This window comes from Pelophylax lessonae, assembly GCF_965119305.1.
Source record: "Pelophylax lessonae genome assembly, chromosome: 1".
In the NCBI taxonomy this organism is placed as follows: Eukaryota; Metazoa; Chordata; class Amphibia; order Anura; family Ranidae; genus Pelophylax; species Pelophylax lessonae.
Genome location: NC_138768.1, coordinates 887117854 through 887138239, shown reverse-complemented (window position 1 = coordinate 887138239; position 20386 = coordinate 887117854). Strand labels below are relative to the sequence as shown.

General features: G+C 44.1%; 1 protein-coding gene across 1 annotated transcript in view; it reads left to right on the top strand.

The window, feature by feature from the left end:
- The window catches only part of LOC309557335 (cytosolic phospholipase A2 gamma-like), a 29761-nt gene extending 17267 nt beyond the window's left edge, over positions 1-12494 (top strand). Inside the window, exons 3-4 of the mRNA XM_082260010.1 lie at positions 3272-3443; positions 12161-12494. Of these exons, the coding sequence (XP_082116136.1) occupies positions 3272-3443; positions 12161-12345 (357 nt within the window). The 3' untranslated portion in view covers positions 12346-12494. The remainder of the gene's footprint in view (positions 1-3271; positions 3444-12160) is intronic.
- Positions 12495-20386: the final 7892 nt, after the last annotated feature.

Below are 20386 nucleotides of genomic sequence, written 5' to 3'. Positions count from 1 at the left end.
AGTGTAAATACAGACCCCATTTGAAGCAATCCAAGCCACATTCTCAGTGTCCATTAAGTATCTGTCTTTCACACCCAGTGATGATGAGTACCGTCACAGTAACAATGTGATGTTAACAAAAAGAAGTGAACTGGACATACAAGTATTTTTTTTCTGAGTGTGAATTACAAGTACAGGACTTGTCAGCAGCTTGTTTGGGAGCATTTCTGTGGATTGTAGACCCCAAATATTAGGGAATTTTTTTAGCCCAAATTTGACTCACCCCTAGGGTTGTGGGCTGTCAGAATCCCTGCAGTCATACCAAATTGATCATTAGGACCTATCAGAATTGATATGATCCATCCTAGAAGAGCTGCACAGAGAAGAGGAAGAAGAGCAGGGATCTGAAATCCCTGGAGCTCTGAACTGACTGTGGGGGTTGCTGATGGCAAATGTAAGAAGGGCTTCATGGTTGGTTGATTTTGGTGCCCAAGAACAAGGACCCTATCCCCAATCCAGCTCTGCTAGAACATGATCCCAATTGCTGAGGCCGCCCATTCCCCCATCTTTTACCCTGCTCTTGGTCATAGGTCTCCTCAGAACATCCCCTGCCATTGACCTTTATATCTCGAAGAAAGAATGTCCACATAATAAATAGATTCACTTCACTTTACTGGTGTTGTTCAGGGACTAGCAAGACAGTCACATCACAAGGACATACATTTCGGAGTCACTTGTTCCTCTCCAGGGCCTGGTGTGGTTTACATGCTCTCAGGCTTGGGGTGTTTTGCTCCTATGCCCCAAGACTCTCTCTGTACCCTACCCACCTAGCTTATATGTAGGTAATGATTCTTCCCTGACATCACTTGTGGGAGGGCTCAAACTAAAAGAAGACTAACACCTAGTGTCACTACCGGTTGTACCAGACACTATTTTGGTACAAAGCCACCTAGAGGCAAAGTAACTAATTGCACCTGCCTACACAGAGGCAAGTGCACAGGGGACCAGAGGAAAGGGCAGGCTGGCTAGTGTTTGTTCACCTATACATTTTTTCAGTATAGGTGAACTAACACTTTTTACTCTCTCGATTTGCCATAGTTATCACTGTCACCGGGAACAAAAGTCAGGGAGAATCAAAAAAATGTTAATTGTCACAAGAATGGGAACAGAAGGAAAATCTTTCAATGGGGGCAGCTATTCTAGTGGCAACTAGAGGACATTTCCTTCATGCTGGAGAATTTTATCTTACTTCCTGATATCTCTACAGGATAAGAAGTGAGAAGAAATCTCCACATTGGGACACAGATGATGATTTCTCAATTAATGCAAAGAGCTCTCTAATTGGATGAGATGGAGCGTCACTTCCTCATCTCTCCACCTCATCCAATCAGAGAAAGCTTGACACTCAGAAATAGAGATCGCAAAGTGATTTCTGAATCGCACCCATTATGAACAAACAGCCTCCTATGTTCCCAATGCGGCTGGCCAGCCACTCAGCACAGGATACAGAAGATAGAGGATACACTTGTAGTAGCAGTTGTGTTGGGGCCTGGATTTAAACCTGGGACCTCTGCTGTGTCTGACAATGACTTTTCTTGCTGAGCTACCAGAAATGCAGGACATCTCCCTGTCTGATCCCTTGGACAACCTTGCCTTGTGCTTTAACTTCTGCTGAACCTTGAACTCTTTGCTCCTCCCATGAACTTCCTGATTTAAGCCAAGTCTCTGCATTTCCTTTTTGCCAGATTATTGTGCTCTCTTCAGCCAGTATCTCGTTCTTATCTTCCCTGCTGCCGGCCATGTTTTTCTACCACTCGTTATTGACCCTTGGCTTGCTCCTCAAATATGCTTCTGCATGATCCCAACCTGCAACTACTCGTTACTGACCTTTGGCATGTTTACTGACTATTCTTCTGCTTGATCTTTACCTGCTTATGCACTACTGGCTTGCTCACCTCCTAGTGGGGCGATCCTGAGGACTACGACCTGGTACTAACATACAGCCAAATCCATCTCCACCATTAGGAGCTCTGGTGAACACTGGTTACTACTTAGACTCTGCACCTCAGGGGAGCCCGCATCTTCCTCCAGGGTGACTGCCTGGGTACCTATCCTGCTGGTCAGTGGTAGTCGCACAACTGCTATAGCAACTGGTCTTCGAGCCTGACCCATGATTATGACAAGTGGTCTAGTAGAGGTTTAGTGTGACTATATTGGCGTTTCCGGAATACCACCAGTAATGTGCAGCAAAATTACTTGTAGAGATTTCTTCCTTTGGGATACAAAGGCCTATGAATAAGGAAAGGGATAGTGGGCACCCCTTTTTCTGGTGTGTTGGAGGTTTCAGCAGCCTCACGGTCTGAGCACCAGGTGGAGCTGTTATGTGGGAAGGCTGTAGTGCCTACACACCTGCCTTCCCTATACAAAGGTCTATAGTCAGAAATGTTGTGTGAAAGCCTATGGGAAAGAGCAGAGCACAAGATAGCAGAATGTTCAGCCTCGGCAGGAGGGGTTAGGGTTCTAGCAGGGCTGGAGCAGGGGCAGGGACTTGTGCTCTTGACACCAAAACCAGTTAACCACAAAGCCTCTTCTACAATGTACCTCATGGAGACTGGGTAGATGAGTGGCTCCTCTCGCACCTCTTATCCAATACTCCTGAAGGAGGTGACAGAGAGTGTGAAGGCACAGAGCGGCATGAGTGCTGGAGTTTGCAGGCTATACTGGATCTGTACTTTGACCAAATGAGTAGAATTGGAAGCTGCAGATCAGCTAGTAAAAAGCCGACACAGGAACAGCCTTGTACTAGAACAGAAGACAGTAGTCAAAGAAACGAGCCAAGGTCAGCAGTGACCTGGCAGCATGGTAACAGAATCAGAAGGCAGCATTCAGAAAGCAAGCTGTGGTCAGTAACAGCTGGGCAGATGATATCCAAGACAGAAGGCAGTGGCAAAGTCCAGAGAGGAAGTCAAGTCATACATGGAAAGGCATGATCAACAGGTCAGGTTTCAGGTTAGCAACAACAAGCTGAAGAACATTCAGCAGCTTTTCTCTGCAGTGTCTCAGGTTATAGTGTATAGGCCAGGGGGTATGCTTGTTAATGTATGGTGCGAATATGCACTTTTAGCTTCCCACTGTTGTACTTCTGGTGCTGGGTATGCCCGTTTACTGGTTTCTTTATGCTGCTAAAAATCCTGCCTCCCTTATAATCCCAGCTTCTCAATATACATTAAATAGTACCATATTGGAGTACAATGAGCACATTTTAAATGAATGTATTTCTTTGTTTAACTAGACAGTGAAAAAAACAGTTGAATACTGTAAGGAGCACAAAATTCCCTTTCCAAAAAACACTGAAGAAAGTTATGAGAACCCTCCAACAAAAAGCTGCTACATCTATGAAGGAGATGGAAATGAGACGCCCGATGTGATGCACTTTCCTCTCTTCAACACCCAGACTTGTGGAGGTGAGTTTACAGAGAAGTCCTGTAATACGGCTTGTGTGGTCATTGAGTTGTCTCACTCTCTCTGTATTATGAGCTTGGTTAAGACTTAAAGATGTATTCCAGGTATGGATATTGTTACACAGTTACATTGGACCAGCTTGGACCAATATATGAATCTATGTGCCGTACCTGGGAGATTCCACATGCTGGACCAATGTAATTATTATGTATATACCATACCTATGGGACCCCCATAAAAGATAAAAATCACTGACGTAGACACCACTACTACACTGATACTACTCCAGTGATCTCTACCAGCTGCATTCTGAACATAGAAGTTCAACCAATTGGCATCAGAGCCATTCAGTGAACATTTTGCGTTTTTTCAATAAATGCAAAGCATTCTCTGATTGGACAAGGTGCAGAAAGTGATATTGCTACTCCATCTGATCTCACCACCTTGTCTAATCAGAAAATGCTAACCCCTCTCTAGCCCCCTGAACACACACAGATGGTTCCCCCATGAAGTTTTGTACTTATTCCTCCAATGGTTGTGTCCCCACTGATGTCTGCATCCCAGCCAGGAAAAATCTGGTGTTGGGCTACCAGCACCTGCTAATGTCCCAAAGATTTGAATGGGACACTTATCTTGCTCTACGGGTAACTCCCATTCATGTCTATGGTATGATATGACTGTCCTGCACAAGATTTGCACTAGTCAGGATGCAGACATTAGAGGAGGTAGGTATGGGGGGGAGGTGGGGCAGAGGGGAGACCTTTCTTTGGCACCTCTACATTAACCAGCCCCAGTGGTTTACATTTTAGAAATTCAAGTTAAGTACAGAAAAAGGAAGCAGCATCTTAAACCCCCCCCCCCCCCCTCCCACAGGTTTCATGACAGTAAATTGGTTTAGATAATGTTCATCACTCAGATATCTAAAGCTACATTTTATGTATCTTTCTGCTCAGATCCTGAGATTGTCACACTTAGGTTCTTTCCCTGATATCAGTCCCCAGGTCAGCTGTCATGAACCTGACTGGAGCTGAGGTGACGAGAGGGTTCCCCTTGTGGCTGAGTGCAGAGCACCCCTGGAGATGGTGACAGAGGGTGCTGTGCCCAAAGGTGCACAGGTTGCAGTCACTGGATCACTTGAAGTGCAGGCAGGTTAGTGCAATCAAGGTCAGTAGCCATGCCGAGGGTCAAACACAGGTGGTCAATCAGGAACGGAGGCAGGTAGAGTGGTCGGGGTCAAGCCGGGGTCAAACACGAGAAGACACTCAGGAGCAGGCAGAAGAAAGTCTGTAGGGATAGCCGGGTTCAGAGCCAGGAGATGAGCCAGAGCAGGTCAAGGATAGCCGGGTCGGTAACAGGTAATTAAGCTGAAGTTTTAAGGCACAAGGAGATCAGGTATTAGCTGAAGATAATCCAGCAATGAATGATAGCCAGTGCTGAGTTTATATAGGCAGTGGATGCTGGTAATTGGCGCTAATAAGAACGTACCGCAAAAGCCTATGCGCCATTGCGTCATTGCGTTTGCCAATGTGCCATTGCGAACCCATTGCGTTAGCACCGCCATCTTGGGCACTGGCATATTTATTTATCTGCCATTTTCTGATCAAGTTCTTCCCTGACATCAGCACCGGCAGCCAGGGCTGAACCTTCTGATTCTATAATGGGGTTCCCACTGGACCCTTAACATTTTATCTCTAAATTTTGACTTTGCTGCCCTAAACACTGGGCCCCCTATGCTGTCATAGAAGGGTCTATGGTCTTTTCCACCCTTTCCTGTGGATCCAGAACTATTTTCAAACCATTATCTATATTGGGGGGCTTCACACCCATTTCCCAGAGGTGGAACATAGTGTGCCCAAACATTAGAGGGGATTCCTTGTATTCATGGTATTGGCTAAAGCGTCCAGCCATGGTCTTCTTGCCTTCTCTGCTGTAGAAGAGGTGAATTACCAGCTGCTGTGTATCTGAGGAGTACAGTAAGTACGTGTCACCCACCTCACCACTGCCTGAGCACACTGTGAGTAGAGGAAAATACTGTAAATTAAGAGGGCTTTCATTGAAAGTTATACTTTTTTTTGGTCAATTAATTTTTTTTTTATTAATTAGTTGTAATGGCGTTTTTTTTTTTTTTTTTGCTTTTACCTTAATGCAATATTGAAAATGTATTCTGAGACTCCGTTCACACTGGGGCGACCTGTCAGGCGACCTGGTCGCCTGACAGGTCGCCGTAGGTCGCCTGCCATAGAGTAGCTGTGGACCCGTTCTAAAAGGAGCGACACAAGTCGCTCCGACTTAGAAAAAGGGTCCGGAGCTTCTTTGGGGCGACCTGCATTGACTTCAATGATATGAGACCTGTGAGGTCGCCCCGGCAGGTAGTGTCGCCCCAGTGTGAACGGGGTCTTAAGTTTTCTGGATTTTACTATTCATTGTGTTATAAATAATCCTGATTCAGGAGATTTCAATCTCTTGGGTGTCTAAACTTCAGCTTGGTTCCTTCTATCAGGTTGGGAAGATTGACTGTCTCTGTTGCTCCCAGTGATGTGAGGAATGGGAAAATCCAAAATTTGGAGTTGCCATCAGAGCAGGAACAGAGTCATCCATTGGGGACACTTGTTTCTGTGACAACCATCTAAGGCAGGGATCCTCAAACTGTGGCCCTCCAGCTGTTGCGGAACTACGCATCCCATGAGGCATTGTAAAACTCTGACATTCACAGATATGACTAGGCATGATGGGAATTGTTGTTCCCGAACAACTGGAGGGCCATAGTTTGAAGACCCCTTGGCCTAAGAGATCATTTACACTTGTGGTTGAAGGGTGTAATAAACATGCAGCTGAGCTGTGTTTTTAGCAACTCCAGCTGCCCCTCCTTAAAATACAAAGGCTGCAGATGGGGGTGTTCACATCTTGTGGTTGCAATGCCTTGCTTCATGCCCACATTCAAAACTACCACTTCTTTAGATCACGGGAGCGGTAATGCATGACCCGTTCAAGTGATGCACACATTTGTGGTGTGTTAGTTTGGCATTTATGGGGTTAGAAATAGCAGTGAGGAGGCATCATATCTCCTGCTCCACCACCTGTAAAATGCCTCCGAAAAACAATCCTCTTTTCAGAGATGAGGCAATCTTACCGCACATCTAAGCATAGCCTTAAAGGGCATTTCCCTCATTTTGGAGAGATTTCTTCTCAATTTCTGTTGTCTAGAGAGGGGCATTTTTGCCAATTTTCCTTTGTAAAATATCTCAAGTTCTGTCAGATTGGATGGAGAGCGTCTGTGAACAGCAATTTTCAAGTCTTGCCACAGATTCTCAATGTGATTTAGGTCTGGACTGTGACTGGGCCATTCTAACACATGAATATGCTTTGATCTAGATTCTAAACCATTCCATTGTAGCTCTGGCTGGATGTTTCGGGTCGTTGTCCTGCTGGAAGGTGAATCTCCGCCCCAGTCTCAAATCTTTTGTAGACTTTAACAGGTTTTCTTCTAAGATTGCCCTGTATTTGGCTCCATCCATCTTCCCCTCAACTCTGACCAACTTCCCTGTCCCTGCTGAAGAAAATCATCCCCACAACATGATGCTGCCACCACCATGTTTCACAGAGGGGATGGTGTGTTCAGGGTGATGTGCAGTGTTAGTTTTCCGCCACACATATCGTTTTGCTTTTAGACCAACAAGATACATTTTGGTCTCTTCTGAGCAGAGCTCCTTCTTCCACATGTTTGCTGTGTCCCCCACATGGCTTCTCCCAAACTGCAAACAGGATTTCTTATGGCTTTCTTCCACCAATGGCTTTCTTCTTCTCACTCTTCCATAAAGGGCAGATTTGTGGAGCGCACGACTAATAGTTGCCCTGTGGACAGATTCTCCCACCTGAGCTGTGGATCTCTGCAGCTCCTCCAGAGTTCCCATGGGCCTCTTGGCTGCTTCTCTGATGAATGCTCTCCTTGCCTGGCCGGTCAGTTTAGGTAAACGGCCATGTCTTGGTAGGGTTGCAGTTAGGCCATACTTTTTCCATTTTCTGATGATGGATTGAACAGCGCTCTGTGAGATGGTCAAAGCTTGGGATATATTTTATAACCTAACCCTGCTTTACCCTTCTCCACAACTTTATCCCCGACCTGTCTGGTGTGTTCCTTGGCCTTCATGATGCTGTCAGAATTAATAATACATTAATAATATCTCGCTGTGCCTCCATTATGTCAGAATGTTTATACTGCTCTGAATATAACAGTGTCTATTTATGGTTAATAATAAGCAAAGATCTGTGCGGAAGGAGAATCTCAACTTATCCATGAATCAATATGTAGCGAATTCTTTTTATTGATTAATTTCTTTTTAAAAGCATATACCAATCTTAGTGAAAACAGTCTACAGTATGGAATATATAAAAGTTTTATTCACGAGACATGTAATCATGATAAATGATCAAACTTGAGATGACACAAAAAGAAATAACTTCACAAAAATACAAACTTCAAACAATTAATGCAATGTGATTTGTAGCTCAATAATGAAAGTGAAAATAAAGCAAGATTACATTTTCCCCAGATGTAGTAAAAACCATAAATGAATGTTCTATATAATCAGACCACAATTGTCTGCGCAATGCACAATCTGATAGTCACTTCACTGCAGAAGAAGCGAGAATAGGCTATGCAAAACGTGAAACGAATACGCTAATATGCGCTAAATCTGATATTAATAAAAATGTTATAAAAACAAAAATCATCTCTTTAGAGAAAAATCTGGGATTGTACTCTCGTTACCCTTTAAATATGCAATGTAAAACATTTAAGGAAGTACATAAACAATATTGAATAATAATCAAATAATTAGCAAGGCATATTTACCATATTTAAGATGGCTGCTAGCTTAGAATGGTAGTTACCAGAGTCTTTAAGATGGCTGCATTTCCAAGATGGTGGCCAATTAGGGAGGAGTTTCGCTTGGCGTCCCTCAAAGGTTCAAATACATGGTGGAGCGAAATGGAGTCTGTGTAGATGAGTCTATGCATAGCTGTAGTAGTGTGTATGTTGTATGTGTGATGTATGTTGGGCAAAATGTCATGTGTCTCCTGTGTCTCTCTCATCTGGGCTTTTATATGGTATAGAACAAAGGACTATTAAAATTACCAAGTTAAACCCAGAGGGAGTAACATGATCCTCATTGGTTGGAACATCTTATTCATTAACTGGTGATGTCATAGGGTGACACCTCTTGGTCAATCAGTATATTAAAATTAAATAAAGATTTCTCCATTTAAGACTATTATAAAACAACATAAAATGTAACCATGCTCTCATCTATGACATGTCCATTTAATCCATTTAATATCCACCAGGTATCTGAATAAAGATTACTCTTGTAACACCATCCTAATATTTAATATATCTTATTTAAAATATATTGGATATGACTTTCTAACCTAAGACTTCAATTACCGTAGTAGCATTCAGTGACCAGTGATGGCAGTATTGCATTGCCCTTAGCTTCGGCATATAGCAATATAGCAGCATTATTTGTCTTCAAATAAACTTTGCACCCTAAATTGACAGATGGCTTACAATTCAGACTTCCTGGAGTCTAGCAAGGTCAAACAGAATTTTATGATGCTTTCTACAACTTACAAGGATTAACATGAAGTCTTTCTTTCTTGACATGTAGTCATCATGAGTCATCAAAATCAGTAAAGTGAGTTTTTAGCAAAATATGAAACAATTATAATATATAACAATTTTCTACATATCTATGTATGCTAGTTATATATATTACATTGTTAGTATTCCTTTACATATAAGATATAACGTATCTGTAATTTTTATTTTTAAATGGGTTTAAACACAGAAAAATACTGAGTAAGGTTTATGGCCCCACACACAGATAAGATACCTTGGTATATTGTCAGCTAGTCTTTGTCTAAAGAAAGTCAACAGACTATTTATTATCTTAGATCAACACAGCATGTCTGGGGTAAACCTGTTTAAGAATTTCCTGAACAGGCACTTTTTGTTAAAAAGGAGGTTTGAACTGTTAACAACCTTTACCAAAATGGACGCCACTGCTTCAACATTTCTATGTAAAATAAAATATAACATTTCATTTCTATTCGTAAATTTAACCTCCCCAAATAAGCCTGACAATGCTGTTTCTTCACTAAGGTTCTCTAACAAACCTCTGAGGGCTTCACAGAACAGCTGTATTTATACTGAGATTAAATGACACACAGGTGGACTCTATTTACTAATTAGATGACTTCTGCAGGCAATTGGGTCCACTAGATTTTAGTTAGGTGCATCAGAGTAAAGGGGGGGGGGGTACAAATGCATGCCACACTTTTCACAGATTTATTTGTGAAAAATGTGAAAAAAACATTTGTCATTTTCCCTCCACTTCCCAATTATGTGCCACTTTGTGTCGGTCTATCACATAAAATCCCAATAAAATACATTTACGTTTTTGGTTGTAACATGACAAAATGTGGAAAATTACAAGGGGTGTGAATACTTTTTATATTAAATGATTTTACACTGCCTTGAAAAACATGAATAAGCCCACAATACATCCATTTTTTTTTAAAAGATATATATATATATATATATATATATATATATAATCTATATTTATTAATTTAGACGGTACAAATGGTAATTGAAATTAATAAAACAATAAAAAAAAAGGAAAAAAGGAGTCCTCATTTGTCATTCAGATGAAACTAATAAAGACGATGAGTTAAATCCACACTACAACACATATGGAGGTTCACCTATGTCCCGGACAGTCAGTCCCTGTGGACATAACCACTCTCCCCATGAGTAGAGGGTAGGAGGACCTTATTAACATTGGGCGCCATCTTTGACATTAGACTCACGGAATAAACAGTACTGATGTCCTTAAACTATTATAAAGTTAAACTGTTGTTCACACAACCAGAACTTGATGTTCACACCTGGTTCGTTACCCCATTCGATTCTGTGATTGAAGAGGTGTCACCTGCAGGATTTTGGTTCACTGGGACCAGTTGTTTAAATGTGGGGTCAGCCAGGGCCAGAAAGGCAATGTCCAAGCTGGAAGAGACAGTAGATATTCCTGAGACGTGGTCTCTCTATGAGAGCCCAGGTGGAGTCAAATTTTTCTTGAGCACCCCTGCAAGTTACAAGTCATTCCTCTGCCTCCATGATCTCCCTCATTTTCTCAATCAATTCCATTTTGCTGGATGTCACTGGGGTATGGGGAGTAGGTCATCTGGGAAAGCATGTAGGGTCTGCCGCCTTCTGATTTGAATGGGTTAAGCTGTTCTTACCAGTTTGAAGGGGGAAAGAAAGCCGGTCTGTCCTGGAGGCCGGTTAGTGTTGCTCCTGGATGTAATTGCCTGAGGAACTGGGATGGCGATGGGAGGGCTTTTCCTCTGGGTTGAATCTGGCCTTGCAAAAGGCTTGTCCCCAGTTGAAGGTAGGCTCTCCCTAAGCTGTTCAGGTTCCGATGTCTGCTGGTAGGGATAGGCTGCACTGGTCTGGGCCGAAGGCTGGGACTGAAAAAAGCCTGTGGTGTACATGCCCCTGGGGTTCCGTAATTCTCACTGGTGAGGCGCAGTTCACTTTTGAGTTTTTGGCACCTTGGTCACTGCACCACATACACACTTTTTTCGCACCTGCCTCTTGGGACGGGCCTTTTGGCTGGCACCAGAGGAATTTTTTATTCCTGGCCAGGGGGCCTGTCAAGGTCTTGCACTTTGACACTACCCAGCACTTCTCCACTTCCCTTTCCCCACTCTTTTTTGTGTTGTGTGTGTTCACAGTTTGTCCTTTTTTATGTGGCGGTTGATTATGTTTCACGGCACGATGCGTATGGCGTAGGTTCTCGGGCCTGCCCTGAAAGTCTTGGGAGGGGGTGGATATGGCCTTCTGGCTTAGTTCACCCTCTCTCATGGGGTCTCCCTTCGGGGGAGTCCCACCTAGTACTTGGGGTGGGCTGTTTCGGCAGTCCTCCCAGAGAACAGGGTCTGCCTGGTTTCGGCCAGGCAGGACCAAGTGAAGTACCTCAGTCCCTGTCAGGAGCCTTGCGCCCCGGGGCATCAGGGTTAGGGCCCTTCCTTTTCGGACGAGGGCTATGTGTACACCTTGTGCATTTTTTGTGTTTCTCACGTTTTGCATGTGTGCACTTTTTTATGCACCGGGTGTAGCTTTTGAGGGTGTTCCACACACCACGGGCTTAAAAAAAAAAATCCATTCCATTTTGCTTGGGATGCATGAGCTTTTCCAGTGGCTTGGTATAAGGAGTTTAGCAGCATTAAGGAGGTGAGGGAAAGCACTTTGTTTATAGTGAGATATAGGCATTGGCGGGATGTGGAGCAGGAAGAGTTTCGGTGAATCAGGAAGATCCACACTGAGGCCTTCCGAAACATATTTACTAACCAAAAGTGTTGAATTAAAGGGCAGTCCCACCATATATGAAGGAACGTTCCTCTCTGTCCATATCCCCCATATTTCAACTGGATATGGGAAAAAAGCAAGTTCTCATTTCTCAATATATATTTTCATCAATGAGGTCAGGGGGGTTCCTTGGAATTTTCAGCACAGACATGAACTGAACTAAAGCTCAGAAATGTAGACTTTGCAGGTCTGTGCCAAACAAACAAGCCAAGTCTAAATGATAACATTAATAAGTAAGTCTCATTATTATAATTTAATTTTACAATCCGATATACATGTCTCTTTCAGATGCCGAAATAATAGAGGAATTAAGCAAGAAGTACGTCACACGTGTTCATTCCTATGATGAATCTATGATAAAGGAACTGCTAGACATCGCTAAGAAAAATGTGAAGAGCAACCTGGAAAACATCCAAGAGAAAATACAACAATGTGTTTGGAGGTGTAACAAGAGAGAAATGTCACAGATATAATGGGCAAGGACCAATGAAAATGTCTGCAACTTGGATAAAATATGATGAGGGCTAAAATGTTTATAGGATTGGCGATGTTAATGTGACCTTAGCTATCTTATATTCACCAGGACCTCTTTTTCAGCCACAGTCTTGACAAACTCCTTGAGTTTGCTGAGGGCCAATTGATAGTGTGCGGTGTCCTCCTAAACCCTTGCGTGGATTCCTCTTCGGGCTCCTCCTATGTTCCCCTAGATCCCGTAAACAAATCTCACAAGCCCTCCATAGAGCACAGTTGGTGGCGCTTGCTTCACTTGGGAGGAAGATTTATTCCTCCCCCCATAAACCTTACACATGTATAGGCTACTTCCTGATTCCACACTGTCAACTGCATGACATCATAGATTCTTCTAATGGCACAATTACATGGTTGGTCCATGCACCCGTTGTCTTGGCCAATACCCTCTCCGGTGTACCTTTTTCTAAAAATCGATCATGGAAATTAAATGAGAGCTTCTCAAAGACTCAGAGGTACTGGCAGGGCTGGTTAAGGGTAAGCGCAACCAAAACTGGTAAATCCCCAGGACCCAATGGCTTTTCGTTACAATATTATAAAATCCTCCTGCTCTTGCTTGGCCCATACATGGGTACAATGTTTAATGCTCTGGGGTCTAAGACTTCTCTTCCTCTGCAAACCTTAAAAGCCTGCATCTCAGTCATTCCTAAAGCAGGTCTTGTCTTGTGGCAGCTATAGACAAATATATTTGCTAAACATTGATCTTAAGCTGTTTACCAAGATTTTGGCTTCTCGTTCTCAGCACCATCTACCACAACGAATCCATCTGGATCAGGTTGTATTCATTTTGACCCGTAAGCCAGGGATAGTAACGTTAAGGTGCTGAACTTACTCCTGGGAACAGACGCCAAGATAGCGTTTGACTAGGTGAACTGGAAGTTTATGTTTTCAATTATACAACACATTGGACTCAGGATTACCATGCTTAGTTGGATTTCCAAGATATACTTTAACCCAACTGTGCTGGTCAAAGATAGTGGAGTGTTCTCCAAACCCTTCTCCATTACTAATGGGACGAGACAGGGATGCGCCTTATCTCCTCTCCTCTTTGCCCTCTCACTTGATCCGCTTAAAGCCAGACATCACTGGCCTCGATATAGGAGGCATTTAACAGAAGGTATCAGCATACGCTGACGACATGCTTTTCTTCTTGACCAATCCGTCCGTATCTCTTCCTAACCTTCTCTGCGAATTCAACCTGTATAAGCACTGTCCAACCTAAAAATCAACTTTAATAAATCTGAAGTGTTGGGTGTGGAGATTCCACAATCCCTTCTTCAGACGTTGCAGCTAAATTTCAAGTTCAAATGGACTGACTAAGCCTTGAAATACCTAGCTATATACAGTATCTCACAAAAGTAAGTACAACCCTCACATTTTTGTAAATATTTTATTCTATCTTTTCATGTGACAACACTGAAGAAATGACACTTTGTTACAATGTAAAGTAGTGAGTGTACAGCTTGTATAACAGTGTAAATTTGCTGTCCCCTCAAAATAACTCAACACACAGCCATTAATGTCTAAACTGCTGGTTAAAATGTAAAAATTGGGCCCAATGTGTCAATATTTTGTGTGGCCACCATTATTTTCCAGCACTGCCTTAACCCTCTTGAGCATGGATTCACCAGAGCTTCACAGGTTGCCACTGGAGTCCTCTTCCACTCCTCCATGATGACATCACAGGACTGGTGGATGTTAGAGCCCTTGCACTCCTCCACCTTCCGTTTGAGGATGCTCCACAGATGCTCAATAGAATTTAGGTCTGGAGACATGCTTGGCCAGTCCATCACCTTTACCCTCAGCTTCTTTGGAAAGGCAGTGGTCATCTTGGAGGTCTGTTTGGGTTTGTTATCATTTTGGAATACAAGCTGTATACTCCCTACTTTACATTGTAGCAAAGTGTCATTTCTTCAGTGTTGTCACATGAAAAGATAGAATAAAATATTTACAAAAAATGTGATGGGTGTACTCACTTTTGTGAGAAACTGTATGTCTCATCCAGACTATCCCATACTTTTGATCTTAGTTTTCCCCCACTTCTGAGTAAAATGTGTATCCTACTGGACACGTGGCATCGCAGACTACGCCCATGGTGTAAAATGCTGAAACATCATAAATATCAGCATCTTACCAAAATTCTTATATCTTTTCCAAGCCTTACCCACCACAATCCCTCTCTGCTATTTCAGACAAGTCCACTCTTTATTCATTGACTTTATTGGGCCCATAAACATCCCCAACTCCATTGATGTCAATATAATTTCCTAAGCAATATGGAGGTTTGGCAGTCCCGGACGTTCATAAATATTATCAAGCGACTCATTTAGGTAGACTTATTGATTGGTGTCACCACCGAGACACCAAACTCTGGTCCCAACTCAAAAAAGCTCAAAGTAGTGTTCTATTACCTAGAGCACCATGGTGCTATGAGACTTTACCAAGCTTTTTGAAAAGGCATCCTGGAATAGGACTCACGACTAGGGTTGAGCGGACACCTAGATGTCCGTGTTCGACGGGTTCGGCCGAACTTTAAAAAAAAGTCCGGGTCCGTGTCCCGGACTTTTACCGAACTTTTCCCGGACACCGAACCCCATTGAAGTCAATGGGGACCCGAACTTTAAGGCACTAAAATGGCTCTAAAACACCAAAGGAAAGGGCTAGAGTGCTGCAAATGGCAGCAAAACGTAATTAAGAGCATGGCAAGTGCTCTGCAAACAAATGTGGATAGGGAAATAACTTAAAACAACAAAAAAAAAACAGAAAAATAAAACAATGTTCTACTTCATCTCTGAAGGACGAGGCCCATATGGAGTAGGAGGGAGGTTGAGGTGGTGGTGGATGTGGCGGTGACATAGGCGTGCGCACAGGGTGTGCTGGGTGTGCCTGGGCACACCCTAATCACCTAGGGCACATAGCATTGCCAGTGAGGAGATGGGAAAGATCTCCCTCGGACCTGCTCTGCTCTATTTCTCTTGGCCTATATAAAAGGTAGGGGCCTGGAGCTGCAGCTCCAATAGCCCCTACATTAATCTGGCCCTGAGGAGGAGGACGAGGTAGCCAACACTGCTTCTTTTCAAAAATTTTAAATGAGGGTACACCCCAAAAGAGTGAGAAAGAGCAAAAATGGAACAATGGGTGGGTAAGGTCGGTATCCATTGCTATTCTGCATAAGGTACGGAAAAGTCCCGTGGGATCCATGCCTGGTTCATTTTAATGAACGTGAGCTTGTCCACATTGTCTCTGGACAGGCGGCTGCGCTTGTCTGTTATAACGCCCCCAGCCGTGCTAAATACCCGTTCAGATAATACACTGGCTGCAGGGCACGCCAGCACCTCCAAGGCGTAAAGGGCAAGCTCAGGCCATGTGCCCAATTTGGAGACCCAGAAGTTGAAGGGGGCAGACCCGTCATTCACTACATGTAGGCGTGTGCACACATACTGCTCCACCATGTTGGTAAAATGCTGCCTCCTGCTAAGACGTTCCATCTGAGCTGCTGGTGCTGCTGTTTGTTGTGGCGTGCTGACAAAGCTTTTCCACATTTCGGCCATGCTAACCCTGCCTTCTGAGGTGCTGGCGGTGCCCTGGTTGCGTTGGCGACCTCCTCCTCCTCCTCCTCTGCCTTGTGCTTCCACTGTGGCCCCGCTGTCAGATGGGAATGCCAGCAGCATGGCGTCTACCAGCGTGCGCTTGTACTCGCGCATCTTGCGATCGCGCTCCAGTGAGTGAATTAAGGACGGTACGTTGTCCTTGTAACGGGGATCCAGCAGCGTGGCCACCCAGTAATCAGCACAAGTTAGAATGTGGGCAACTCGGCGGTCGTTGTGGAGACACTGCAGCATGTAATCGCTCATGTGTGCCAGGCTGCCCAGAGGCAACGAAAGGCTGTCCTCTGTGGGAGGTGTATCGTCCGTGTCCTCTGTATCCCCCCAGCCACGCACCAGTGATGGCCATGAGCTGGCCTGGGTGCCACCCTGCTGTGAACATGGTTCCATCTCCTCCTCCAGCTCCTCCTCCTCCTCATCCTCCTCATCCTCCAGAACTGTGCCCCTGCTGGACAATTGCGTCCCTGGCGTTTGCGTGTGCAGGAACCCACCCTCGGAGCCCCTTGCGAATGACTGCCCTGAAAACCTTGGAAATGTTACCTCTTCATCCTCCTCCTCCTCCTCATCCTGTGCCACATCCTCTTCCATCATCGCCCGAATTGTTTTTTCAAGGAGGCATAGAAGTGGGATAGTTAAGCTGAGAACGGCGTCATTGCCACTGGCCATGTTGGTGGAGTACTCAAAACAGCGCAACAAGGCACACAGGTCTCGCATGGAGGCCCAGTTAAATTAAATAGCGGAATAGAAAATATGATCCAAAAAAAGTGTATGTATATCACACGTACACAACCACACTGGGCCCCAATTACTATTGTTTGTACCCCTAAAAGGCTAGATGAGGAGTAGGGGGAGTATGGAACAGGCAGCACCCTCAAACCTTCAGAAGTATGAGATGAACCCCAACAACTTGGAAAGGTGGATCTCTCTCACACGTACCAACACAGACTATCCCCCAATTTAACTGATCCCCAAAGGTTTTTGATTAAATAGCGGAATAGAAAATATGATCCAAAAAAAGTGTATGTATATCACACGTACACAACCACACTAGGCCCCAATTACTATTGTTTGTACCCCTAAAAGGCTAGATGAGGAGTAGGGGGGGTATGGAACAGGCAGCACCCTCAAACCTTCAGAAGTATGAGATGAACCCCAACAACTTGGAAAGGTGGATCTCTCTCACACGTACCAACACAGACTGTCCCCCAATTTAACTGATCCCCAAAGGTTTTTGATTAAATAGCGGAATAGAAAATATGATCCAAAAAAAGTGTATGTATATCACACGTACACAACCACACTAGGCCCCAATTACTATTGTTTGTACCCCTAAAAGGCTAGATGAGGAGTAGGGGGGGTATGGAACAGGCAGCACCCTCAAACCTTCAGAAGTATGAGATGAACCCCAACAACTTGGAAAGGTGGATCTCTCTCACACGTACCAACACAGACTATCCCCCAATTTAACTGATCCCCAAAGGTTTTTGATTAAATAGCGGAATAGAAAATATGATCCAAAAAAAGTGTATGTATATCACACGTACACAACCACACTAGGCCCCAATTACTATTGTTTGTACCCCTAAAAGGCTAGATGAGGAGTAGGGGGGGTATGGAACAGGCAGCACCCTCAAACCTTCAGAAGTATGAGATGAACCCCAACAACTTGGAAAGGTGGATCTCTCTCACACGTACCAACACAGACTATCCCCCAATTTAACTGATCCCCAAAGGTTTTTGATTAAATAGCGGAATAGAAAATATGATCCAAAAAAAGTGTATGTATATCACACGTACACAACCACACTAGGCCCCAATTACTATTGTTTGTACCCCTAAAAGGCTAGGAGTAGGGGGAGTATGGAACAGGCAGCACCCTCAAACCTTCAGAAGTATGAGATGAACCCCAACAACTTGGAAAGGTGGATCTCTCTCACACGTACCAACACAGACTATCCCCCAATTTAACTGATCCCCAAAGGTTTTTGATTAAATAGCGGAATAGAAAATATGATCCAAAAAAAGTGTATGTATATCACACGTACACAACCACACTAGGCCCCAATTACTATTGTTTGTACCCCTAAAAGGCTAGATGAGGAGTAGGGGGAGTATGGAACAGGCAGCACCCTCAAATCTTCAGAAGTATGAGATTGTGTTCACTGTACCCCACAAAGATTGAGTTCACTGCACCCCACAATGATTGTGTTCACTGCACCCCACAAAGATTGTGTTCACTGCACCTCACAAAGATTGTGTTCACTGTACCCCCCAAAGATTGTGTTCACTGCACCCCACAAAGATTCTGTTCACTGTACCCCACAAAGATTGTGTTCACTGCACCCTAAAAGGATGTTGTTCACTGCACCCCACAAAGATTGTGTTCACTGCACCCTAAAAGGATGTTGTTCACTGCACCCCAAAAAGATTGTGTTCACTGTACCCCCCCAAAGATTGTGTTCACTGCACCCCACAAAGATTGTGTTCACTGCACCCCAAAAAGATTGTGTTCACTGTACCCCCCAAAGATTGTGTTCACTGCACCCCAAAAAGATTGTGTTCACTGTACCCCCCAAAGATTGTGTTCACTGCACCCCACAAAGATTCTGTTCACTGTACCCCACAAAGATTGTGTTCACTGCACCCCAAAAAGATTGTGTTCACTGTACCCCCCCAAAGATTGTGTTCACTGCACCCCACAAAGATTCTGTTCACTGCACCCCACAAAGGATTTTGTTCACTGCACCCCAAAAAGATTGTGTTCACTGCACCCCAAAAAGGATTTTGATCACTGCACCCCAAAAAGGATGTTGTTCACTGCACCCCAAAAATGATTTTGTTCACTCCACCCCAAAAAGATTGTGTTCACTGCACCCCACAAAGATTGTGTTCACTGCACCCCAAAAAGATTGTGTTCACTGTACCCCCCAAAGATTGTGTTCACTGCACCCCACAAAGATTCTGTTCACTGTACCCCACAAAGATTGTGTTCACTGCACCCCAAAAAGATTGTGTTCACTGCACCCCAAAAAGGATGTTGTTCACTGCACCCCAAAAAGGATGTTGTTCACTCCACCCCAAAAAGATTGTGTTCACTGCACCCCACAAAGATTGTGTTCACTGCACCCCAAAAAGATTGTGTTCACTGCACCCCAAAAATGATTTTGTTCACTGCACCCCAAAAAGGATTTTGTTCACTGCACCCCAAAAAGGATGTTGTTCACTCCACCCCAAAAAGATTGTGTTCACTGCACCCCAAAAAGATTGTGTTCACTGCACCCCACAAAGGATTTTGTTCACTGCACCCCAAAAAGATTGTGTTCACTGCACCCCAAAAAGGATGTTGTTCACTGCACCCCAAAAAGGATTTTGTTCACTGCACCCCAAAAAGATTGTGTTCACTGCACCCCACAAAGGATTTTGTTCACTGCACCCCACAAAGATTGTGTTCACTGCACACCAAAAAGGATTGTGTTCACTGCACCCCAAAAAGATTTTGTTCACTGCACCCCAAAAAGATTGTGTTCACTGCAGCCCAAAAAGATTGTGTTCACTGCAGCCCAAAAAGATTGTGTTCACTGCAGCCCAAAAAGATTGTGTTCACTGCAGCTCACACACAGAAAAATGGATGTGGATCACTGACACCTGCCTATCTCCAATCCCACACCACACAGCAATATCGATTGTAGTTTGTAGAACACAGTTTCCCTAAAATTCAGCAGACTCTGTCCCTAACAGGATTGAGAAGAGATCGTAGATCAGGATTGAGTGCAGATTCACCCCACCCCCCACACAGCAATATCGATTGTAGTTTGTAGAAGACACTGACCCTATAATTCAGCAGACTCTATCCCTAAAATGCCTACAACTCGCCCTGCCTAAACACTCCGACCTGTCCCTCAATTCTATCCGGACACAAATGGTTTTTTCCTGCCTATCTTTCCCTAATCAGCAGCCAGCACATTGATGTGTGCTCTGTCCCTTAGCTAAGCAGCAGAATGACGCTGCTGCGGCGGCTGCCTCGAACTTATAAAGACTTGGTCACATGCTTCAGACGGCCAATCACAGCTACTAAGACATTTGCAGGCATGGCTGGGATGGCTTAAGGCACACCAGTTAAACGATTGTTGATTGGCTGTTGAAAGCCCGCCATGAAAAGAGCGCCAAAGCATGCAAAACCCGGAAATAAAACGACCGAACACGGATTTTTACCCGAACATACAGTAAAGTGTCCGTGTCCGTGTTCGGGTAAAAAAAATCCAATTATTCGGTACGAACACGAATAATACAGTCCGTGTTCGCTCAACACTACTCACGACGTGAACATGCTTCCAGCTATTTTGACAGGCTTCTCTTGCCTCTCGGGACTCTCAATCATTCC